Below are 22614 nucleotides of genomic sequence, written 5' to 3'. Positions count from 1 at the left end.
TCTACTCGAAAACACCACATTCTCTCTCGCGATGCTGCAGTCGTTCGTTTCGGGCTTGAAAAGCCGTCACGACGACGTGCGCGAGAAGACGGCCAAGCAAATGCAGCAGTACATTGAAACGGACCTGCGCGAAGTATCGGCCGACGAGAACGCGAGCTTCGTCAGCGATCTCTACCATTCCATCTTCGAAATGGTCTCCAGTTCGGAATTGCACGAAAAGAAAGGCGGCGTCATGGCAATCAGTAAAGGGGGACCCCTCTCGACCCCGCCCACGCACAGTTTCAATACTCTCCTTTAGTGGCAATCGTCGGCATCGACGACGGCAGTTCGAGCAGAATACGTCGCTTCGAGCACTACCTTCGCAGCGTGTTGCCATGCAACGACGCCGCTGCCATGGAAATGGCGGCAAAAGCCGTCGGACGCATCACACTGTCCGGCGGCACGTTCACCGCCGAGTACGTCGAATACGAGGTCAAACGATGCTTGGAATGGCTTCAGGGCGATCGAACCGATGGTCGACGACACGCGGCGGTAATGGCGCTAGCTATTTCTGACGTCAGAAATTTTGATGGTATTGTTTTCGCTTCTTAGGTGCTGTTGCTGAGGGAATTGGCCGTGAGCGCGCCGACGCTTTTCTATCAGAAAGTCCAGCCGTTCTTCGACAACATTTTCACAGCCGTTCGAGATCCGAAGCAGGTGATTCGAGAGGGAGCCGCCGCCGCATTGCGCGCTTGCTTGGTGTTGACGTCGCAGCGCGAGACGAAGGAGTCGCAGGCGCCGTATTTTCGAAAGAGCTGGTACCAGGTATGCGTGTATAGAACGGGACACGCGTAAGGTTCTTAGTCAACTGATTGACTTATTTAGCAAGTGTACGAGGAGGCTGAGCGCGGTTTGGTCGATCAGAGCAAAGACAAGGGAAGTCTGCTGACGAGAGACGATCGCGCTCACGGCTCGCTTCTGATTATCAACGAACTCATAGTGAACAGCAAGCTAAGGGAACAGGTATAACTCCCTCAGCCTATTTGTACAAGCATTCACTTTTATTTTTGACGTGTATAAGTTTTGCGAGTGGGACGTCGACGAGATAGCGAATTTGCAGCAGAAGCCCCACTTGAAAGTTCTCGAGGAGCTCGGGAATCCGAAGCATTTGGATCACGTTCACCACAGGCCGTCCGCGGGCGTCGGCGGGAGCACGGGCGGCCTGGGAGACGTAAAGCACGATCACAGTCAACTGTGCAAGGAATTCATGATTAGCCGGTTCGACGAGGTCAGGGAAACGAATGCGTGAGTGCTATAGATTAGAAGATGAAGTCTCTTCTAGGTTTGTCGGCTTGTGCTCAAGTTGCAGTCGAGTCGAAGTCCAATCGTTCAGCAGTCGTTGCTTGCGTTGCTGCCTCGACTCGCCGTCTTTCACTCAGAATCGTTTGTCAGAAAGTAAATGATTTTGATACGTGAAGACTTTGTAGACTTACAGATCTTGCCTCTATAGCTATTTGGCTGATACCATGAACTATCTTCTTGCCTGTCTAAGAAAGGTCGGTTTGTCTCAGCATTAATTTAGTATGAGAATTAAAGCTCTTGGGTCCCTCAGGATCGGGATAAGTCGAATGCTTTTCGAGCCGTCGGACTAATGGCAATCGCTGTCTCCGACGACATCATCAATCATATGGATCCGATTCTGAACGTAATCAAATCCACGCTGTCGGGAACGAAAGATTCGAGCTTGCGGTCAGTCAAACGCAATCGAGAGCCGACAAGAAAGCGTTAACTTTCTCTCTAGGAAATCGAAGCCAGTCACTGTTGATCAGTCGGTCTTCGGTTGCATTAGCATGCTCGCTCGAGCCTTGGAAGACAAGCTCGTAGACGAAATGAAAGCTCTTCTTGATCCTATGCTGGCTGTTGGACTCAGGTTAGATAGCCCTGACTTTATTGCGTGAGTGGAACGTGGGGTGTCTAGCCAACCGCTGACTGTGGCTCTCAAAACGTTGGCCAACGACATACCGTCGCTACGAAGAGAAATTCAGGGTGGGTAATCATTAAAATTATCGCGTAGTTTTTCTAGTGGTTTGCGTTCAGCCGGCCTTTTGCTGATGCTCTCCGAAGTGTTGCTCACCAGTCCTCCGAGATATCCTTCGCTATCTCGCTCGACGTCGGGATCAAGCACGTCCGCAGGTAACACCGTGCGAATGTATCCTCGCTCCACTTCCACGTGCATTCCAGCGGCAAGTTCTCACGATTCGACCGATGCGAGCACTCTCACTCTGGCCATGAGAACTCTCTGTTCGTTCAGCTTCAACAGTAAGAGTCGCTCTCGTGGATGAATCGCTCCTCCGTTGAGGAGTCGATGCTACCTTACAGGCCACACGCTCACCCAGTTCGTTCGACGCTGCGCGGACATTTTTCTCACGAGCACTCACAAGGAAGTTCGTCTGGAAGCAGTGAAGACGTGCTGTCATTTATTGGTTCCTGCACTGAAGGTAAATATTCGTATAAGCAGTTGTTAAGCATCACAACGCTGTAGTTCGACGTCTGTTACTAAACACCTTTGTCTCTAGCTTCAACTTTCCAATCAAGGCATTCCCGTTGTCAATGGCACTGTCAGTCACACTCACGCGAAAACCGTATCCGAAGTGTTGAGCAAATTGCTCTACGTTTGCGTGACGGATGAAGGTGAGGAAGAATCGCGAGACGTTGTTCTTCGAATTGCCGAACGCGATTTTTGAACAGAGGAAGAAATTCGTCTGTGCGTTTTGACGAACTTGGATTCTCGTTTCGACGGTCACCTGGCTCAGGCGGAGAACCTCAGCACTTTGTTCATATGTTTGAACGACGAGGTAACGGGGTCGACGGAATTTTTCAGTTGTGCTTTCTCAGCAATTTGGATTGCAGCTCTTCTCCGTACGAGAGTTGGCAATCTGTACGATTGGCCGACTCAGTGCTCTCAATCCCGCCTACGTAATGCCATCGCTGAGGAAAATGCTAATCCAGGTTCAAAATTTAGAAAACGGGTGTACTCTTCTAGAGCCAATTTTTTTTTCGCGTACAGTTTCTCACTGAATTAGAATTCAGCGGTGTTGGCCGAAACAAAGAACAAGCCGCTAAGCTCCTTGGCCATCTAATAGCAAACGCTCCCAAACTCACACGACCATACATGCAGCCAATACTGAAGGTTTTTTTTTTGTTTAGGGCATGTCTATTAACAAATAGCAGTCATCCTTGCATTTATTAGGCCCTCATTCCGAAGCTGAAGGAAAACGATTCGAATCCTGGCGTCGTGACGAGCGTTCTTGCTGCAGTCGGCGAATTGGCTCACGTGCGAACGAGCATTTGATAGATTTATCCTTGGAACGAGCCTTTTTCTTTTCTCTGATCAGGTGTGCGGTCACAGTATGAGACCTTTCGTCAACGATCTGTTTCCGGTGATGATAGAGATTCTTCAAGACTCGGCTTCTCTGCAAAAGAGAGACGTAAGACCTGCCACGCTTTCTCGCAACGAAAATCAACACTAATCAATTTTAAAAAGGTTTCGCTTTGGGTGATGAGTCAAATTGTGGAAAACACGGGGTAAAAAAATCTTCTAATAGATGTCCAGTTCTCATCTATCGATACCTCTAGCTATGTTGTCAAGCCGTATAAAAAGTACCCAAATCTTTTGGATGTACTGATCAGTGTTATCAAAACGGAACAGCAACCGTCAGCCAGACGAGAGGTAGTACTTTTGATTCACTGCGCGTACGTGGTGTCTATGCGTTTTCCACCAGGCCATTCGCTTGCTCGGTCTCCTCGGAGCCCTCGATCCGTACAAGTACAAACTGCACATGGGAATGAGACCCAATCCGGGCACGAGCGAACAGGCGACGTCTCAGAGCTCGTCGGAGAAAACCAAGGACGAAATGGGTACGACCGATGAGATGAAATCGAGAAGTAACGAGGGAAAACGTTGCATTTAGGCGACACGATGTCGGAGATGCTCATCAACATGCCCGGCGCTTCGCTCGAAGATTTCTACTCCGCCGTCGCCATTTCGGCGTTGATGAAAATTCTCAAGGACGTCAATTTGTCGGACCAGCACACGTTCGTCATTCAAGCCGTGACGTTCATTTTCAAAAGTCTCGGAATGAAATGCGTTCAATTTCTGCCCCAGGTCTGAAGCAAAGGACTTAGAAATTCTCACATCCAGTGGTAGCCTTTTATTATTAGATCATGCCTCCTCTTTTGAACAGCACCGAGACGTTGCTTTCAAAAGACTTTGAGGTCGGTTTAGGCGTTGTGGAAGAATAGCTCCAGTGTAATTATTTTGCTTCTTTAGTTCTTGTTTCAGCAGCTCGGCGTCCTGATATCATTGGTGAAGCACCACTCTTTGCCGTACATGGACGAAATTTTCAAAGTCATCAACGTAAGACCGAGCCGAAAATATCTTGGAACTTGCACGAGGAGTCGTACTCGCAGAAATTCTGGGAAGTGAACAGTCCCATGCAGAACTCCATCATTCTTGTGGTCGAACAGCTCGCGCTTGCTTTGGGAGGCGATTTCAAGGTGAGAGCGGCGAGCGTCGATTCTTTCGTTCAGTATAGTGCGCCTTCATCTCGTCAGATCTATCTTCCTAAAATAATTCCTCAAATTCTGCTCGTCTGCATGCAAGATACGAGTCCAGATCGCCTCACAACGCTCAAGGTGAGTACGGTTGTGCGCGCGCGTGTGTGATGGAGATACGCTTCTGGTGTTTTTCCAGCTTCTCAATGCAATACAGACGTTTCGGTCCAACTTAGACGACTATCTCCATCTCATTCTGCCTCCCATTGTCAAACTCTTCGAATCTAGAGACGTTCCAATGGCTGTTCGAAGGTCTGTACACGTGCACTCAGATCTAAGACTAGGGAAATCTCTTTTTAGAGCGGCTCTTTTGACGATCGGTATTCTCACGACGTCCGTCGACTTTCGCGACTTCGCGTCTCGTCTAATTCACCCGATCGTTCGCACGCTCGACCACACTCCCGACCTGCGATCGACGTGCATGGAAACGCTGTCGTTACTGGTGCAACAGCTCGGCAAAAAGTTCGATATCTTTCACACAGTTGTGAGCAAAGTAAGACGACGAATTTCTTCGGTGCAGACGTTTCTCCAGTGTACTTTCTTTTTCTAGACGTTGCAAAAGCATCACATTCAGCATCATCGCTTCGAAGGACTGGTTGCGAGAGTTTTGAGTGTAGGCCGTTTGCCCATCTTCGATTGGTTTTTTTTGGCATGTTTTATTCCGCAGAAAGAGCCGCTTGTCAACGGAGACAACGACGTCGAGTCGCCGCGAAAAACAACGCAGCGCAGCGACGAAACGAGCGCCATTGAATCGTACGCCATGAAGAAACTTCACGCGAATATCGTCAGTCTTCAGAAGGCGAGTGTCAATAAAAAGAAAAGAATAAGAGGAGGATACCGATTGATTCTCTTCAGGCTTGGGTGACGTCAAGTCGAGTGTCTAAGGACGACTGGACGGAATGGCTGAGACGATTCAGCGTCGAGCTTCTGAAGGAATCGCCTTCGCCTGCACTAAGGTCGTGCTACACGCTGGGAGGATCCTATAACCCGTTGGCAAAGTAGAGAAAAAGACGACAGTGTGGATCGTTCGTGCGTTCACCTTTTTTCTCCCCCGTTTCAGGAGCTTGTTTTATGCGGCGTTCGTTTCGTGCTGGGCCGAGTTGCCCGAGCAGCAGCAGGATGAACTCGTACGAAGTCTGGAGCAGGCGCTTCGATCTCAAAACATACCCGAAATCACGCAAGCTCTTCTTGGACTCGCCGAATTCATGGAACACTGCGACAGGGTAGGGAGAAGGCCCGATGAAAGTCTTGTATTGGATGGAATTGCTTGTTTGCGTTTTTAGGGGCCCCTGCCTTTAGATTCGCAATTACTTGGCGGCTGCGCTTTCAGGTGTCGAGCCTACGCCAAAGCTCTGCATTACAAAGAGGATGAATTTCACAAAGGTCCCACTATAGACACGCTGGAATCGCTCATCGAGTAAAAGACCCCTCCATTGCATCATCGTCGGTCCGCTTTACTGTCATCGACTTCTTTAGAATAAATAACAAGTTGCAGCAGTCGGAGGCGGCCGCCGGCGTACTCAACTTCGCCGTCAAGTATCACCGCAATGAAATGGTAAATAGGGAGAAAGGAAGGGAAGTGATTTTCATTAGGAACGCGGGTTCTTTAACAGAGAATGGAAGAGTCGTGGTACGAGAAGCTGCACGACTGGGATCAAGCGTTGGACGTGTACGAGAAAAAGATGATGACGAATCCGGAGAAAATCGAACTGGCCATGGGAAAGATGCGCTGTCTCGAAGCTTTGGGAGAATGGTCTGCCAAGAAAAGAAAAATATTCGATGCACGATTGTCAGAAATGCTTTCGTTTCAGGGATCAACTCTACTTTTTGGCCAAGGATCGCTGGGCCGGCGCAAAGCCGGAAATGCGACGCCAAATGGCGCGAATGTCGGCGGCGTCCGCGTGGGGATTGGGTCAGTGGGACGACATGGACGAGTACGTTTGTTTCATTCCTCGCGACACGCTCGAGGGCGCTTTCTATCGAGCCGTGATGGCCCTTCACCAGGACCACTTTGTCTTAGCTCAGAAGGTAGGTATAGCACGGAGAAAGGAACTCCTCCTCGTGATTCGATGCGATTGGTTCTCAGTGCATTGACGCGGCGAGAGATGTGCTTGATACTGAGCTGACTGCAATGGTCGGAGAGAGCTATAGCAGAGCTTATGGGGTATTTAGTCGACCCGTAGCTGGGCTATGTTTATTTTAATCTTATTGCTTTTAATTTAACGCTAAAGGCCATGGTGTCCGTTCAGCTGTTGTCTGAACTAGAGGAAATCGTTCAATACAAGAAATGTCCTGATAGGAGAGAGGGTATCAAGAAGACGTGGTGGGAACGACTTCAAGTGAGGCACAGGCACGGCAACTGGTCATTATGGTAACGTGTTTATCTCATAGGGTTGTCAAGTTAATGTCGAAGATTGGCAGCGAATCCTTCAGGTTCGATCGCTCGTCGTTGAGCCGCACGAAGATAGACGCACGTGGATCAAGTACGCGAGTCTGTGTCGACGCAACGGTCGTCTGGTAAACCGAATAGGAGGAGTACCGTCGCGAAGAGTTATTATATTATTCTAGAATTTATCGCAAAAAACGCTGATAATGTTGCTTGGCTCCGACCCGTCGAAGCATCCCGACCAACGGATTCCCATCGAGCATCCTCACGTCGCATTTGCTTACATGAAGCACATGTGGAATAGCGACGAACAGGTCACTGCGAGTCGATTCACTTCTTGCATATGGGACGTCTCTTTTGATTGTAGAGAAGTGCTCTGAATCAGCTTCAGAACTTCGTCGAAAAGTCGCTCCATCCTCAGACGCGGAGCGTGCTGAAAGTCGACAATTCGCCTCAGAAAGACGACATGCACAGCCTCTTGGCCCGGTCTGTGACTGAAAGAAACCGCAGTCAGTTCAACGACGAGAACGATTTTACCTTTTTTTTTCAGATGCTACTTGAAACTTGGCGAATGGAACTTGGCATTGAACCAAACCGACACCAAAACACTGGACGATTCGACTATCAAAAAAGTTCTCGGCTACTACTCATCGGCTACGGAGTATGACAAGAATTGGTACAAGGTAAGGAATTCAATAGAGCCAGTTTCTGATCATAGATGGCATCGGCTCTCTCGTAGGCTTGGCATAGGTGGGCGGTTATGAATTTCCAGGCCGTTTTGCACTACAAGAACCAGTTAGCCGACGAAGAAGCGGTCAGTGGGACGTCACCAGCAACATCCAGTTCTCCTCCAGCCGAGTCCGTGTCGTTATCAACGGTATGAGAAAGACTTTTGAAAAAATCGTTAGCGTTCTATTTGTTGGCTTTTTAGTCGAGTGCTAATATTCATCTCTACACGAAGCCGGCTGTTCAAGGATTTTTCCGCTCCATTGCACTGTCGAAGGGAAGCTCCCTTCAGGACACGCTGCGGCTTTTGACGCTGTGGTTCGACTACGGTCACCAACAAGACGTCTACGAAGCGCTCATCGAAGGAATCAAGACGATACAAATCGACGTCTGGCTTCAAGTCATACCCCAGCTCATTGCTCGCATCGACACGCCAAGGCAGCTTATTGGAAGGCAGATCCATCAGCTACTGATGGACATTGGAAAGTGCCATCCCCAGGTAAGGAGAGAAATGTTTTGGGGGCAGTTTATGTCATTGATTCTTCTGAAGGCGTTGATCTATCCTCTAACGGTGGCGGCTAAGAGTGCGAGTCAGTCGCGATGCGCGGCGGCCAATCACATATTGCAGAACATGTGCGAGCACAGCAACACGCTCGTTCAGCAGGCTCGTCTCGTCAGCGAGGAATTGATTCGCGTCGCCATCCTGTGGCACGAGCAGTGGCACGAGGGTCTCGAAGAAGCGTCGCGACTCTTTTTCGGCGAGCGCAAAGTGGAGGGAATGTTCGCCGTGCTCGAGCCGCTTCACTCGATGATGGAACGCGGACCGCAGACCCTAAAGGAATCGTCTTTTCAACAGGTATAGGAAAGTTGATATGCGATGAGAGAGGTTCTGTGTTCACGGTGTTTTTCCTTTGCTCAAGGCCTATGGGAGGGATTTGGCCGAGGCTCACGAATGGTGCAAGAAATACAAGCGATCTCAGAATCTGAAAGATTTGAATCAGGCGTGGGATTTGTATTATACAGTTTTTCGTCGAATATCAAAGCAGCTTCCACAGGTACCAGATCATGTATAGAAGAAAGTAGTAGGGTATCGTTTGTTCTCTAGCTCACGTCTTTGGAGCTTCAGTACGTCTCTCCTCAGTTGTTGAAATGCTGCGACTTGGAGGCGGCTGTGCCAGGCTCCTACGAACCCAATCAACCCATCATTCGCATCCAGAAATGCTCATCGGCGTTGCAAGTCATTACATCAAAGCAGCGCCCTCGAAAGCTCACTATCACAGGTAAACGTTTGCGTGCATCCGAGCTGGAAATCATTGTCTCTTTCTTCTAGGGAGCAATGGCAAGGATTTCACTTTCCTGCTCAAAGGACACGAAGATTTGCGTCAGGACGAACGCGTTATGCAACTCTTTGGCCTGGTGAATACGCTTCTCAGCAACAACCCCATCACTTTCAAGAGACACTTGGGGTAGGCACTCTCATTTAGGGGATAGCAGGAGTTTTACGTTTTCTTTCGTTAGGATTCAGCGTTATAGCGTCATTCCTCTGTCAACGAATTCGGGTCTGATTGGCTGGGTTCCTCATTGCGATACGTTGCACGCACTCATTCGAGATTATCGAGAAAAGTGCAAAATCCTTCTCAATGTTGAACATCGCAGCATGTTGAAGGTAAGATCATGGCTCCTTATAGTATGCATAGTATTTTGAACATACTGTAACCGTATGAATATCCTTTTATCCAGATGTCTCCCGACTACGACCACCTGACTCTGATGCAAAAGGTCGAAGTGTTTGAGAATGCTCTGAAGACGACTCCTGGCGACGACTTGGCGAAGCTGCTCTGGTTAAAGAGCCCCAGTTCTGAAGTCAGTATGCTCTCCACTTGCCGCGACGAAGGTGGTACCATCTGCTTAGGTTTGGTTCGATCGGAGAACGAATTACACGCGTTCGCTGGCCGTAATGTCTATGGTCGGCTACGTTCTTGGTCTAGGAGACAGGTAGGCTTTGTTGGGGCTCTTTGGGCGGTCTGGGCAGGCTGTGCGTTCCTAGACACCCGTCGAACTTGATGCTTGATCGCCTTACTGGTCACATTGTTCACATCGATTTTGGAGATTGTTTTGAGGTAACGTCTTCTATTTTACGCCCAGTTGGAAAGGCTTTAATTTTCTGTTTAGGTTGCCATGACGAGAGAAAAATTTCCCGAGAAGATTCCATTTCGCTTGACGCGAATGTTGGTCAAGGCGATGGAGGTCAGTTGCGCTTACGTCTCCATGCCTTCCTTCTGATTTCTGTTCTGCAAGGTTACCGGTATCGAGGGCAATTTTAGAATGACTTGTCACCACGTGATGACTGTTCTGCGAGAAAACAAAGAAAGTTTGATGGCTGTGCTCGAAGCCTTTGTCTACGATCCCCTCCTAAACTGGCGCTTAGTCGACGGTAAGAACTCGTGATTCAATACCTCGTTTGCATTCACTTGCTGCCCTATAGCCGCTCCGAAGGGAAAGCGAGAAAAAGATAGTCCTCCCAGTCGGCAAAGTGACAGTGGAGGTACACTGAACAAGCCGAGAGAGCTATGCATTTTACGTGCATTTGTTTAGACATGCTCGGCGAAAGCGAAGAGCAGGCCGTACCATCATCGCGAAAGCCAGTAGCGAGTGGCGACCACGCAGTAGGAGGTATATAGCAGATCGTAAGATCGTCAATGTAGGATTAATTAATCCTTCTACTCGTTTAGCTGACGACGGCTCCTTGAAGACGGAAGTTCTAAACAAGAAGGCTTTGAAGATTATCAGCAGAGTTCAGGACAAATTGACCGGTAGAACGATCCGTTTCTTTTTCCGTCTCGCTATTATGCTACATTGCCTTCTAGGTCGCGATTTCTCTCCCGACGAATGGAACACTGTGCAAGAACAAGTCGACCAACTAATAAGGCAAGCGCAATCGAACGAAAATCTCTGCCAATGCTACATAGGATGGTAACGTCTACAAATATTCGTTTCTTTAACCTGTGATCATTTGGAAATTTTTTAGGTGCCCATTCTGGTAAAAACTCGAAGACTTTAAACTACAACCGCTAATTGAATTTAACGTCAAGCCCTGCCCCCCCTTACAATGTACAACTAAAATTCGTCATCCTCGTTGCTGTCGTTTCCTTCGTCCCATCCAGACTCGATCTTGTCCCCCTTATCGAAATCGATCTCCACATCATACTCATATCCCTCGTCGCCGGGCAACTTCCGATTCGCTTCGAACGTTTTGTTCATGTGCGCTTTGACCGTCTCTAGTTCCTCGTCGGTTGCCTTATTCAAATCGAGATCGTCAGTGAAAGCAGCTCCGTTTTCTTCATCTGGCGACGGCGATCCACCTTCCGTTTCGCCTCGATCCAACCGTCGCGCTGCCGGCGGATCGTTTGACGATTGAATCCGAGTGAGAAGACGTTCGAGCTGCGCGAAAAGGTACTTGGTAGTCACTTTAGGTCTCTACTGTAAACGCGAGATGTTTCCGGGTCAACAATAATTAAATTTTATGGACTTTGGCTTATAAGGAAAGATCGTGGTCGTTTATCAGTTAGCCGTGATGGTCCAGCGGTTAAGACTCTACGTTGTGGGCACAAGTGTTAAGTGTTAGGATCGTAGCGATTTGGGTTCGACTCCCAATCACGGCAATGCGTTTTTTCCCTCTTTTTTTTCTACATGTGCCGTCTTTCTTCAAAGTGAAATGCGGCACATAGCATCTCGTTGCTTACTTGACTGTAAGAAATCTTTTCGAGGTATTTCGAATGCTTTGAACCCTTTAGACTTTGTGCGCACTGTTTCACTCTGCAAAATTGCGTTATTTCTATCAGAGATGCACTTTCCAGAACTTACGCGGTAGAGGCGTCAAAATCTGGAATCGGAATCGTTCTTCTGCGGAGTTTTCCTGCAGAAACCAGCTTTGAACCCCAAAGGGCCACCAACGTTGGTACTTTGTCTAACCGGAAGCAACAATAACGTAGTCGATAATCAACGCCGGAGGCTTAAATTTAACTCCGCACTTTTTCGGTTCAACCATCGAAACGCGAATGTGTCCCGAATGTTGTTTAGGTTAGCGCGCGAGGTGCGACCTCTTCTCTCTTCTCTCCTGTAGCTCCAGCCTCTCTTCTCTTCTGCCAAAGGCAAAATCAGAGCCTCCTTTTGGTCTAGACCTGATCAACGACGAAATTGCCCGATGTGCGCAAAGCCTTTCATCTTTCACGCCCCCTCTCTGAGCGCGTTTGACTCACGTGACCGTGGGCCAGCCTCACAACAGCCCAGCCCGAAGCCCGACTCGCCGCATGTATCTACTGAAAGCGAAGGCCGAACAGGAGGAAGAAGAGCGCAAGGAGGCGATCGAGCGTCGCCGAAAGGCCTACGAAGAGCAGAAACGGCAGCGCGGTCGGCCCGGAGCGACGCCGCAACAGGGCGGAGCGGCGAAACCGTCGTCGCGTCAGCCGGGCGTCGTTCATCGAGCGGAAAAAGACGAACGATCGAAGGGATACAGCAAGAAAGTGAAGGTGAGAGCGTGACGTCGGAAAAAAAGACGAATATAACTTAATTTTTTTCCAGTACATCACTTCGTTTCGCGTTCAAACGGGCTCCGGTAGGGCCCAGGCTGGAATCGTACGAGAAAACCTCGGCAAACTCTCGGTGAGCCTGTGAATTTTATCCGGAAATCCATTGAACTCGTCGTATTCAGGAGCCTAAAAAAATGAAAACGGTTATTGCCGTCGTACAAGAAGAGGGAGTTAAGATTCTAAGCGAAGACGAGAAGGTGATCTAAGTTTTTTTTTTGGAAAAGGTAAAACGTCAGTGTTTTCTAGACTGTGTACATGGCCCACGCTTTGTGTCGTATCTCGTACACGACTGTTTTCGTCGAGAGGCACTATTTTGCGTTTGTCGCGAAGAATCCCGGCGGCACCGACGCACCGAGCTATTGCCACGTCGTAAAAGCTGACAAGAAGGAAATTGTAGGAAGAAGAAGAAGGAGTAGAAAAAGAAACGATTTTATCCTCCTCTTCGTACTTTTACTAGGCTCAGAATTTAAATGCGAAAATCGGCGACCATTTCAAGGCCGCCTACGCTGAGATGACGTTGAGAAAACAGAAGAAGTCGGGAAAGAAAAGAGAAACGCCCCAGGTGAAACGAAGTCGTGGAGGAAATTGGATAGTGTAATAATATAGAGGTTTCATAGATGCCGGTCACTCCAGTCGTACCTCGTCATGCTCACTCGGCCGAGCCGCCTCAACAACAGCAGCAACCTAAGCAGCAGAAGCAACAGCACCCACTGCCTCGACCGCACCTGTCTGTACCACAGCAAGCGCAGTACCAACCGCAGCCAACGTGAAGCGACTGTCTTATCACGTATAAGAAGTAACGTTTGGATCTTCTTAGTACTGCTGCTGTGCCCCCGTCATATCACGAATCAAACGAATCGACTTTGCTGACGGCGTCTTGGTATCAGGCTGGCTTACCCAGGTAACGAGCACTTCAAGTGTGGAGTATTATTATTTTTTTCTATCGTCACTTTAGGGAAATTACCATGCAAATTCTTGAGCAAGAAAGCGAGGGAGCTTTCTTGGTTCGAGACAGTCAGAGCCAGCCGGGAAATCACGTTCTGTCGCTCAAGTGTCCACCAGACGCTCGCAATCCAACTGGCCATATAGGGAATTTTCTCATAGAGGCCACACCCGCTGGACTCAATCTTAGGGTGATGCCTGCTCTACTGCCAAGCCTATTCAATTGCATTTCTATTTATTAGGGGCTCACTGGTAAATTCTTTCCTGATCTGACGTCGCTAATCAATCATTATTCATTGAATGCGGACGGGCTGCCGTGTCGTCTGCATCTCCATTCGTCGAATCCCGTCTTCGCAGCGAACGAGGAGGGTCTCGAAGACGAGCTGAAACCCAATGATCCTGACTACGGAAAGTTCTTTGATAAGATGATGGTCGATCTGGATGCAATGGCCATGTAAGAAAAGCGTTTTGGGGGTGATATGGAGTATGATAGCGTTTGATAAAAAATTTTTTGTTGCCCCTATATTTATGTACTTTCCCAAACACAGAAAACAAACCAGTTTATATGTACAAAGGTCGCATACGGGGTTGCAGCTACTTCTTTCTGAAACGAGCGAACGTGCGTTGGATTAGACGACAAAAAACGCTTTGCACGTGCATGCAATCACAAACGAACGCCCAAATATCATGCAGTGTTCTAAGCGAACGCGTGCGTTGGATTAGACGATCAACGAAGACAAAAAACGCTTTGCACGTGCATGCAATCACAAAACGAACGCCCAAATATCATGCAGTCTTCTTTCTCGCGTCAGCGTGTCGAAAAAAAAACGCTGACGCTGTTCGATCGCACTTTTCCTCGAACGATTAGCGTAAAAAGCAAGAAAATACGCCGACCGTTGCTCCATCGCGAGATATCGACGCTTTTCCTTGAACGAAGTACCTAAAAACAAGAAAAAAACGCGTGACACTGTTCGATCGCGCGATCGACGCTTTTCTTCGAGCCCGAGTACCTAAAAAAAGAAAGAATAGTCTCTGTTCGATCTGCCCGCGTACGTACCTTGTTGTCCTGCGTTCGTATTGGCGTAATCCAGGCTACACCGCGTGGAGGTTCGAACGCATGGTAGCCCAAAAATGTTTGAGAGCGAGCCGTAGCATCATAGGCTCAAACCACGACGGTGCGGCCTAGGATCGAGAACGGCTCTCCCACACCGTCCCCCCGACCTCGTTGCACCGCGACCCATGGGGCCATAGTCCTTCGCTTGAGAGGAAGCGGGACTACCGGGTTGAGAGAAGGCGCCGAACGCGAGTCCACACACAATCAGAGGTCAACTTGTACGTGCTTTGATTTTGGTCTGGGAAGTCAGGTCATCTTAGGCTATAGGTCACTAAGCCGAGTGAGAAACAGCCACGAGACACTGGGCCCCCCACACGTTTCTTTGGCGGGAAAGTGAACTGATCTGAGCCTGACGCCAACTCGGTATAACGCGGACGCCAGACTTCGCGACCCAAGCCATCCAACTCTTGGCTATCTATTCCAACCAGTGGTTGCTGAGGCGTTTGGCAGGTGGAGCGAGAAGGCGATTGAGCTTTTCCGCGACATTGGACGCCGCCCTTCGGTCGATTTCTTGGAGGACCGATCTGCGTTCGCCCATTACTGGCGCAACCGAATCTCGTCCGTCCTACAACGACAAAATGCCAGAATCGTTATCAACAAGGTTAAGAAGATCTTGCCTAGTCAGACAGCCTCCCTTAGTCTTGCGGCGGTGGCTAGCACACGCTGCAATTCCAATACCCATTAACCCCTCCCTTGTATGTATTTATGTTTTAGCTGTTGTTGTTTTTCGTCCTTTGCTGTTGTTCCCTGTCTCTCTGTTCTTCTCTTATACTGTTTTTCTCAATATATGAAATCCAACGGACCTTTTATGACATTCCCAGTGCCAATCGCGCGCCACGAGAAGAACTCGCGCGACGCTCATCCACTGCACCTTACAGCTTCAGCAAGGATTGGCAACCGGCTGAGCACGTTTGATGTTGACATGATTGAGGCTTTCCCAACGCCGACGACTTCCAGGGTTCCGCCCTTTAGGCTTTCCCCACCTAGCCAGAACTGAAGCTGTGCGCTGCGCGCAGTGCTTTATACCGCGCATGATGCAATGCTGATGCAACATCCGATTCAAAGGCGAGAGTGCTGTACTTTGCCTAGGCAACGGATCGTTGATTGGCCTATAGAAAACTCGCGCCAATTTCCACGTGTCTTTACGGCGACGTAGAGTCGTTGATTTTGGCGCCTAAACAATGGCGGCTCCTCGTGGCTTTTGATTTTCGTTCGCTTTATCGGGTCTTTTTTTACTTTAGACCATGCTTCGATCGACTGTTTCTGCATGTTATTCGATTCTGCCGCCTCAGTGCCCGTATAACAGTCGCTGTTCGTTTTTTCCCACCACGTGCGTTCTTTCCGCTCGCAGACTTGATCGAGCGACGTAGAGCGCTATCAGCGACTGACACAGATGCGCACCGATGCGAAAAACAAGCTCAAAGGCGCAAGGAAGACGATCGCAGAAACGAGCGGGCCTCGCGCCGGCAGAGAACTTCGCACGGACGGCGTTCTGACTTGAAACGCTCAACGAGACATCAACGAAACAAAGCTGCCACAGCAGGAAAGAGTTTCTTGGCTCGCGACGAAAGGGGCTCCCCAAAAATTTGAACGTCCTCTCTACCCCGCCCTTTCTATCGTATGGGCCATTCAGGCGACGACGGGATCAAAATCAAACGGTATGAAACTATCTAATTAATATAATTTGATTTTCCACGGATTTGGGCGATATCGTTTGGCAAAAAAATTGTTGTCCCTATATTTATGCACTTTTACAAAACACAGAAAACAAACCAGTCTAAAAAGGTTGCCGAACCCTATTTTTTATTTATTAATCTAATTAAACATCTGGTCGCTCCCCGTGGCGCGTCGTTATTCCTCCGAACTCAAGCAAATTTCGATCTGGGTTGTCTTCCCACTGCTCAGCAGATAATTTCACCTTTAGAAACGGAGCAGGTTCTTTATGTACAGTAGATTGGAGCGTTAGAAGCAATAGGTACCTTTCGCTGTTTTTCCGCCTGCTGCTTCTCCCATTTCTTCATGTCCTTTTGCGCTTCAGCGTCCTTAGAACTCCCACATCCCCATACCTGGGCAAAATCGGTTTCGAATTTCGTGCAGCGACGGTGAACCGCGGTACGTTTACTTCGATCGACTGAATGTCGATGTTGAATTGACGCGGTACTTTCCTATTTACTTTGACGCTTGCTTGCGATAGGCCTTCGTCGATTGATATAATCGGATTTTCTTGATCGGTACCGATGAAGAGCCCGCATCGAGCTATGCGCGATTTTTCGTGGAAGTACAGCATGCGAGATCCTCCTAAGAGAACGGGTGAATCGATCATATGTACTTTGTGAAAATTAATCAATATGGAACATATACCATTTAGTATTTCCCATTTCGGCTTCATTTGGAGTAGCACACAGTTTGCTCCGCCCCAGGCGCTCGGACAATCTCTATATAAAGTCACGTACGAGTTTCCTTATGTCTGCTCGTCGTCGACCAACCCTACTTCCAATCAACGTCGCTACCCACTGCAAATGTCATATCTTCGTCCAGTCTTAGAATGGCTACAGTCGGACCTCTGTAGCCAAAGGCGTGATGCTGAAATCTAGACGGCATTTCACGTGTGTAACGGCATCATGATCATGCAGGTATGACCTAACCTATTCATACTGAGCCCTTGTTCTCGGCTTTTGTATAGGAGAGTCCAACACGGCACGTCGGTCGCTTCTCCTTCATCTCTGGCTGAGCTTATGAAAATTCGAGGCAGCGAACACGAGAGGAGCCAGATAGTGAACGGATCCAAACTGCCTTCAGAGAGCGTCACTGTCCCAGATAAGTCCTTTAGTCTGGGAACGGTATGAATTTCCTAAAAGGCATTGTTATAAAGAATGGAAATATGTCTCTTTATGCCTCAGGTATCTTGTTGGTGAGGATGCCTTCGAGTTGCAGTTGCAAACCCAAGAAGAGGCCTCCAGCGTTACAGCCGAGCCAGTCGACTAGGGCACTTTCGGTTAAAAAATCTCGTCCTCCCATCTAACGCATTTATCCTAAAATATTATTCATAGACAGATCATAACTACTAACCAGGCTTGAGACAAAAGTCTCCAACGTTGCCTGAACGTTGAGATCCGGTTCGTTCTCCAACGAGCGAAAGCACGTACTCACAAGCAGACTGGCATCTGCAAAACAGAACACCAGAACATCACTACCCGCAGAACCCAAGTTAGTAGATAGCCTATGATATATGTACCTTCTTTGCTAAGGCCTTTGTCGTTTCCATTAGAAAATATCTGATGAAATAGCTGCATTACTTCCATTGCTGATTGGGAGGCAACTGCAAGCAAAGGAGAGACGATTGTATTTGGTGGTAAGTTGCGTAACAGCCTTACGCGTATTGCTGACGGGTGTCATAGCATCCACAAATTGAGTCCTTAGCAACGCTTTTGCACTTGCAAGACGAACGCAATAATTGAAAAGCAGCCTGCTGAAATCACGTCCCATCTTGTCAGAGAAGCCAGCCTACATGACGGTATCTTGTCTGATGCAGGAAGACTCCAAGAGTCAAAGATACCTCGAATTGTTGACAGGTCAATTCGCCCTCACTTTCACCAACCAGTGTCTAAACAGTGGCACAGTAGATAGATAGAGAGATACACTGAATACATCTCAGTTGTTACATCAAAGAGACGTGCTAGGTGAGCTGCCTGGGGATTCTCGGGATTCTCGGCCTGTTTCGGCTGAGAATTTCCCATTGACGATCGAAAATAACCTAGTTTGTCTAGCGCACGTCGAGATGGGGAAAAGTTCAAAAGACAAACGCGATATCTACTACAGAAAAGCAAAAGAAGAGGGCTGGCGAGCGCGAAGTGCTTTCAAGTTGATCCAAATCAACGAAGAGTTCAAGATATTCGACGGTTGCGAGTGGAGCCCCTTTTGGGGATCGCAGTTCTAATCCTCCGCGTAGGCGTCCGCAAAGTCGTCGATCTGTGCGCAGCGCCGGGCAGCTGGAGTCAGGTATTATCGAAGAACCTTCGGTAAGACTTTTCGGCGATAGATTTCGTTTGCAAGCTCCTTTTTCAGCGTCGACGATGTCGACGTCAAAATTGTCGCCGTCGACATACAGAAAATGGCTCCCCTTCCAGGTGTCATTCAAATTCAGGGCGACATTACTAAAGTAAGGCTTGGTCGAAGCCGCCAACTTCGCTTTATACCTCTTTCTAGGCATCGACTGCTGAAGAAATAATTCGTCACTTTGAAGGCGACAAAGCAGATCTGGTTGTCTGCGACGGAGCTCCAGATGGTGAACTTTACTTTATATTCAAATTTAACAGTAATGTTGGTGCTTGTTAGTGACTGGATTGCACGATATGGATGAATACATTCAAGGTCAACTACTAGTTTCGGTCAGAGATTACGGATATTATGTTACCAGGGTGACGTGAGTCTACTTCAACTACTAGGCTCTGAATATAACGACTCACGTATTGAAAAAAGGCGGCACGTTTGTTGCCAAAGTGAGTTGTCGCACTAGAACGCGTCATTCTGATACAAATATTAATTAAATGCAGATTTTTCGCGGAAAGAACGTCGACACTTTGTACGCCCAGCTAGAAGTCTTCTTTGAAAATGTGGTCTGTTCAAAGCCGAGAAGCAGTCGAAATTCTAGCATTGGTATATACGATTGTATCCGCTAAGGCATTATGTACTCTTTTTATTAGAAGCGTTTGTTGTTTGTCGAAACTATTCGCCACCAGATGGCTATCGTCCTACAATGGTGAATCCTATGATGGATCCCAGTGCAGGTATATTTAAAATTAATTAATTAATTAATTAATTAAAAGATCGGACATTATTAGTAAATTCTTTTATTTTATTTAGCACTCGGTTTTAAGAGTCTTGAAGGGGTCAATCGTTGCGTCGTGCCTTTCGTCACGTGTGGCGACTTGAGCGCCTACGATTCCGACATGACGTACGACATCGAGGTAAGCCTCGCACACGATTCGCTGTACACCGCTTTAAGAAGAAGCTCGCTACTGTACTAGCACCCTGGCAGTGACGGCGACTCTCACTACAAGTCGCTTGAGCCGACCCAAGCGCCCATTAACCCTCCCTATGAAACCGCGCGCCAACTGAAAAAAGACGGCAAACTAAACGACGAGGCGAGCTCTACGTACAGTGAAAAGCAGACAGCGCACGACGAAAAGCATGCAGTACGGTAAACGTTTTCAATTAGAACTCCATGCAGTGGCTGACGTTGAATAGGACGGCTCCATGTCCTGGCACGTTGGCGTGCACGTTGCCCATCATTGACGCTCCCATTCCCCCGTCCCACATGTCGTAGGCCGTGCAGTGCGTATTGTCACTGAGTCCGATGCTGGCGAACGACACGGTTATGTCAGCCGGTTCCGTCGACTCGGTGTTAAATAGGGCGACGTATTTGTCGCCGTCGTAACCGTCGGCCGTCCAAGCGACTCCCGCTGGACGGGCGGTGAGGCATTGGTTGTAGTCGGTCTGACGACTCTTTAGAAGTCGAGTCGTTTTGTCGTACAACCACTTTTGGTTTTCCCCGCCGTTGCACGACCATATGTCAACGGTCGGACCGGCGAAGTTAAAGACGTCGAGACAAGCGCCGTTCATTGACGTCTTGATAGTGCCGTCGTCGCCCATGCTCCATAGCTAGAAGAAGAGCATTCGTTGAGGGACTCGAGAAAGCGCTTAGAAACACGTTATCACTTGGTTCTTTCCGTTCGTGCACCCGTTGCCGACGTGGCACTCGTACGCGCGCACCGGCGTGCCGTTCCCCGTTCCGCAGTTGTATACGTCGAGGCACGTCGACTCATTGTATACAAATTGAATCGTTCCGTCGCCTTTGACGATCCACTGCTGATTGGGGTCCTGTTCATTGCACTTTTCAGCGGTGACAGGCCATCCCTCTGCTGGCATTGTCTGGAAAAGTAGTCGTTAGTGACTGCCCGGTAACTGTTGTAGATGGTACAGTACTTGGTTTATCGTAACGGCGACAGGACGACTGTTCTTAGCAGTGCCGTGCATGAAGAGAACAGGGGTGTTTGTGAGTAGGTTCATGGTAAAGGAGTCGTTGGCCAGTGACGGTAGTACACCACCCATTATTAGGGGATTGCGGAATATTGTCCTGTAGGCACGAGCTGTTGAAATAGAACGACTAAACGCGAAGCGTTTTCTAACCATAGTGTCATAAGTGATCTCTGTTCGTTTTGGGATAGTCCAGATTGTCTCGGGGGGCCGTGTCCACCTCGAACGCTGAGATTACCCAAAGGCAGCATGTCCAGGTCGGGATACGAAGGGGTTCCAATTAAATGAACGAAATTGGGTGCCGTACTGAAAGCGCTTTTGACACTGTCCCAGTTATCCCAAACGTCGCCTAATAAGTCAATGCAGAAATAGAACGCTAAACGAAACTATCTATCTGACCATTTATTCTGTACATTGTGACATTTGATTTGACTTTCTCGGCTAATGCCGGATCGCGGTCAGTAGGCGACATGCTGAATACAACGTCGCGTGAACTTTTCTCAATGGCGCGACTGACCTGTTCAATTTCGTCAATCCACTGCGTTCCGTAGGCGCAGTCCATTTTGATGAAATCGACTCCCCATTCGTCGTACATTTCGAGCAGCGAATCGTAGTAGGCTTGACCGGCAGAATTGTTTTTGACTCCCCACATATCGGCACACCTAGACGACGAAAAGTTTTTGTAAACGTATACTCAGATGGGCTACTGGGACCCCATCTGAGACATCGAGAGAGTTTTAGTAGGGTTTAAAGTATATTCGTTAGTACTTACTACTGCAACAGTCTGACACTTACCAGCTGCACGGTGTTGACTGGTCCGTGGCATCTTGGGCGGTGTAGTTTGACTTGTAGATAGGAAAGTTCTTCTTGGTTGCAATGCGCGGTATTCCTCTCATGATATGAATTCCAAATTTGAGTCCCAAGTTATGGACGTAGTCAGCGAGCGGTTTGAACCCTTTTCCGCCCTTTGAGGATGGATAGCGCAACGGGCAGGGCTGCAGTCGACCGTAGTCGTCGATAACGAGGTTCTCCCAAGGCTGACTGCCGCAGCAGCCGAACTGGCCGGTGCCCGGTCGGAACCATTCGTAGTCGATCACGACATAATTGAAAGCGGAGATTATTTTGAGATTCTTAGCCATGAAATCTGCATTTGCTTTGACTTCGTCCTCTGATACTGTACACGTATATCCGTCTAGAGATGCTGTGGTAGCAAGGGAGAGTGCCAATGCTATACTGCGATACCGTAGCTGTTCCAACCGCGGACGGGATCTCCCTGGTGTAGGGTTGCGGTTGCACAGTGGCTTGATATGAGAAGAGCGGTCAGCAAAGCGACCAAAGCTGGGACCATGGTCGATGGGTGGTACGTGGTTGGCATCACGTGAGAATGCAATTTGGTTACGGTACAAATGCATTAATACGTGTACAGACATAGACATAACGTTAATATGTGTATTCCTATAAAGCTGTCTTATCATTGAACTAGATGATCAGTTGGAGAAAAACGTTGTAGTTGATTTTATCTGTGAGATTGCTGTCCATGTATGATGCCAGGTAGAAGAATTCGTTATCTGACATGGATATACCGCTGTCTTTTAGAACCATTCTGAACGCCAAACAAGAGACGAAATCAGTACTATCTGGATCATTAGCCTACAGTTCGAATGGCAAGTGAATCTGCCTGTCCTAAGTACAGGCATCATGCTTATTACTCTTAGGTTGCGACGCAGTGATTTCCAAGATTGTCTTAGGCGTTGCTGCAGTCTCTTTATGAGGTCTTTGAGAATAGGATGGTTGTTTCCGAAAATCACCTGGGAAAGTTTGCTCTAGTTTTCTTTCCATGACGTATATCATCTCAACCTGCTGGCGTGAGTCACGCAGCACGCCTCTTTTCAGTCCACGTTTTGATCCAGTGACCTGTACATGCACAAAATTTGGTTTACAGGAGCTCTGGTGGACGCTTTTAGACCTTTGTAGCCTCCATTAGAAATCTCAGTCCGTGTTATCTTGATTAGACGAGTTCTGTGTAAACGGCACTGTTTCTGTGGTGGAGCTATTTGTTGTCTACAGAGACCGTTCTCATAGACACAAAAGCTGGCGTTTGTTATCGACATCCCTAGAAGCATTTGTCGCTTTGCAAAGCGCCTCGCCTTCCGTTTAGAATAAGTAGTCTCGTATAGGCCAATTCTAACTTGACCGGCGAAACTTGTTCATTATGTTTGCATTAATTA

General features: G+C 48.3%; 5 protein-coding genes across 7 annotated transcripts; 3 read left to right on the top strand and 2 right to left on the bottom strand.

The window, feature by feature from the left end:
* LOC136197036 (serine/threonine-protein kinase mTOR-like) lies at positions 1–10843 on the top strand. Its single transcript, XM_065986721.1, has 60 exons — positions 1–242; positions 299–531; positions 592–804; positions 865–1002; positions 1061–1267; positions 1322–1434; positions 1490–1535; positions 1592–1728; positions 1781–1909; positions 1958–2025; positions 2077–2172; positions 2221–2298; positions 2359–2477; positions 2556–2670; positions 2728–2834; positions 2890–2988; positions 3047–3169; positions 3230–3313; positions 3375–3467; positions 3524–3564; positions 3616–3709; positions 3762–3897; positions 3951–4144; positions 4201–4254; positions 4310–4396; positions 4450–4536; positions 4594–4674; positions 4733–4845; positions 4894–5086; positions 5144–5206; positions 5261–5392; positions 5449–5591; positions 5654–5816; positions 5877–6010; positions 6070–6148; positions 6207–6346; positions 6405–6621; positions 6680–6757; positions 6825–6932; positions 6985–7110; positions 7162–7293; positions 7347–7465; positions 7530–7662; positions 7719–7856; positions 7911–8204; positions 8256–8561; positions 8626–8760; positions 8811–8985; positions 9036–9171; positions 9224–9371; positions 9446–9568; positions 9618–9700; positions 9753–9825; positions 9878–9952; positions 10004–10139; positions 10191–10250; positions 10301–10378; positions 10438–10518; positions 10573–10678; positions 10734–10843. Exons 1-60 carry the CDS (start codon positions 32–34, stop codon positions 10747–10749), a joined length of 7419 nt encoding a protein of 2472 aa, XP_065842793.1. The 5' UTR covers positions 1–31; the 3' UTR covers positions 10750–10843.
* LOC136197038 (centrosomal protein of 19 kDa-like) lies at positions 10699–11767 on the bottom strand. Its single transcript, XM_065986723.1, has 4 exons — positions 11678–11767; positions 11570–11621; positions 11449–11521; positions 10699–11146 (listed from the first exon to the last, which is right to left on the bottom strand). The coding sequence occupies exons 1-4, from the start codon at positions 11751–11753 to the stop codon at positions 10823–10825; spliced, it is 525 nt and encodes a 174-aa protein (XP_065842795.1). The 5' UTR covers positions 11754–11767; the 3' UTR covers positions 10699–10822.
* A 184-nt stretch (positions 11768–11951) lies between these two features.
* Positions 11952–13977, top strand: LOC136197047 (SH2 domain-containing protein 5-like). The gene is made up of 9 exons (XM_065986730.1): positions 11952–12234; positions 12287–12367; positions 12417–12491; positions 12541–12687; positions 12752–12856; positions 12912–13060; positions 13112–13195; positions 13250–13427; positions 13479–13977. The coding sequence occupies exons 1-9, from the start codon at positions 12016–12018 to the stop codon at positions 13692–13694; spliced, it is 1254 nt and encodes a 417-aa protein (XP_065842802.1). The 5' UTR covers positions 11952–12015; the 3' UTR covers positions 13695–13977.
* Positions 13978–16049: 2072 nt separating this feature from the next.
* On the bottom strand, positions 16050–18105 carry LOC136196500 (uncharacterized). Its single transcript, XM_065986054.1, has 12 exons — positions 18013–18105; positions 17907–17954; positions 17725–17854; positions 17586–17669; positions 17420–17514; positions 17246–17368; positions 16996–17201; positions 16842–16940; positions 16712–16785; positions 16473–16648; positions 16330–16416; positions 16050–16268 (listed from the first exon to the last, which is right to left on the bottom strand). The coding sequence occupies exons 1-12, from the start codon at positions 18085–18087 to the stop codon at positions 16170–16172; spliced, it is 1296 nt and encodes a 431-aa protein (XP_065842126.1). The 5' UTR covers positions 18088–18105; the 3' UTR covers positions 16050–16169.
* On the top strand, positions 17971–22495 carry LOC136196501 (tRNA (cytidine(32)/guanosine(34)-2'-O)-methyltransferase-like). Of its 3 annotated transcripts, none has more exons than XM_065986057.1 (14): positions 17971–18030; positions 18118–18249; positions 18300–18369; positions 18416–18509; positions 18557–18635; positions 18686–18738; positions 18796–18849; positions 18904–19006; positions 19054–19137; positions 19214–19317; positions 19378–19545; positions 19598–21937; positions 21983–22050; positions 22102–22495. In XM_065986057.1, the coding sequence occupies exons 2-12, from the start codon at positions 18129–18131 to the stop codon at positions 19643–19645; spliced, it is 978 nt and encodes a 325-aa protein (XP_065842129.1). In that variant the 5' UTR covers positions 17971–18030; positions 18118–18128; the 3' UTR covers positions 19646–21937; positions 21983–22050; positions 22102–22495. The 3 variants fall into 3 exon arrangements, with proteins under 3 accessions (XP_065842129.1, XP_065842128.1, XP_065842127.1); XM_065986056.1 differs by having other exon boundaries at positions 19598–22050; positions 22102–22158; positions 22214–22494; XM_065986055.1 differs by having other exon boundaries at positions 19598–22050.
* Positions 22496–22614: the final 119 nt, after the last annotated feature.

The sequence above is a fragment of the Oscarella lobularis genome, chromosome 16, assembly GCF_947507565.1.
Source record: "Oscarella lobularis chromosome 16, ooOscLobu1.1, whole genome shotgun sequence".
NCBI lineage: Eukaryota > Metazoa > Porifera > Homoscleromorpha > Homosclerophorida > Oscarellidae > Oscarella > Oscarella lobularis.
The sequence above is the reverse complement of the archived record's forward strand: the minus strand, read 5'-3'. Positions and strand labels throughout refer to the sequence as shown.

Excerpts from the sequence above, each read along its gene's own strand:
- LOC136197036 (XM_065986721.1), top strand. The coding sequence starts at position 32 with ATGCTGCAGTCGTTCGTTTCGGGCTTGAAAAGCCGTCACGACGACGTG. Across the intron at positions 6,011-6,069 it reads ACGCTGGAATCGCTCATCGA|AATAAATAACAAGTTGCAGC; the intron begins GTAAAAGACCCC and ends CGACTTCTTTAG. Across the intron at positions 10,140-10,190 it reads AAACTGGCGCTTAGTCGACG|CCGCTCCGAAGGGAAAGCGA; the intron begins GTAAGAACTCGT and ends GCTGCCCTATAG.
- LOC136197038 (XM_065986723.1), bottom strand. The coding sequence starts at position 11,753 with ATGGTTGAACCGAAAAAGTGCGGAGTTAAATTTAAGCCTCCGGCGTTG. Across the intron at positions 11,622-11,677 it reads CTACGTTATTGTTGCTTCCG|GAAAACTCCGCAGAAGAACG; the intron begins GTTAGACAAAGT and ends TGGTTTCTGCAG. Across the intron at positions 11,522-11,569 it reads GATTTTGACGCCTCTACCGC|AGTGAAACAGTGCGCACAAA; the intron begins GTAAGTTCTGGA and ends GCAATTTTGCAG.
- LOC136197047 (XM_065986730.1), top strand. The coding sequence starts at position 12,016 with ATGTATCTACTGAAAGCGAAGGCCGAACAGGAGGAAGAAGAGCGCAAG. Across the intron at positions 12,492-12,540 it reads TTCTAAGCGAAGACGAGAAG|ACTGTGTACATGGCCCACGC; the intron begins GTGATCTAAGTT and ends AGTGTTTTCTAG. Across the intron at positions 13,061-13,111 it reads CAGTACCAACCGCAGCCAAC|TACTGCTGCTGTGCCCCCGT; the intron begins GTGAAGCGACTG and ends GGATCTTCTTAG.
- LOC136196500 (XM_065986054.1), bottom strand. The coding sequence starts at position 18,087 with ATGGGAAATTCTCAGCCGAAACAGGCCGAGAATCCCGAGAATCCCCAG. Across the intron at positions 17,855-17,906 it reads TGACCTGTCAACAATTCGAG|GCTGGCTTCTCTGACAAGAT; the intron begins GTATCTTTGACT and ends ACCGTCATGTAG. Across the intron at positions 16,649-16,711 it reads GAAATGGGAAATACTAAATG|GAGGATCTCGCATGCTGTAC; the intron begins GTATATGTTCCA and ends CCGTTCTCTTAG.
- LOC136196501 (XM_065986057.1), top strand. The coding sequence starts at position 18,129 with ATGGGGAAAAGTTCAAAAGACAAACGCGATATCTACTACAGAAAAGCA. Across the intron at positions 18,636-18,685 it reads CTGCGACGGAGCTCCAGATG|TGACTGGATTGCACGATATG; the intron begins GTGAACTTTACT and ends GGTGCTTGTTAG. Across the intron at positions 19,318-19,377 it reads ACATGACGTACGACATCGAG|CACCCTGGCAGTGACGGCGA; the intron begins GTAAGCCTCGCA and ends CTACTGTACTAG.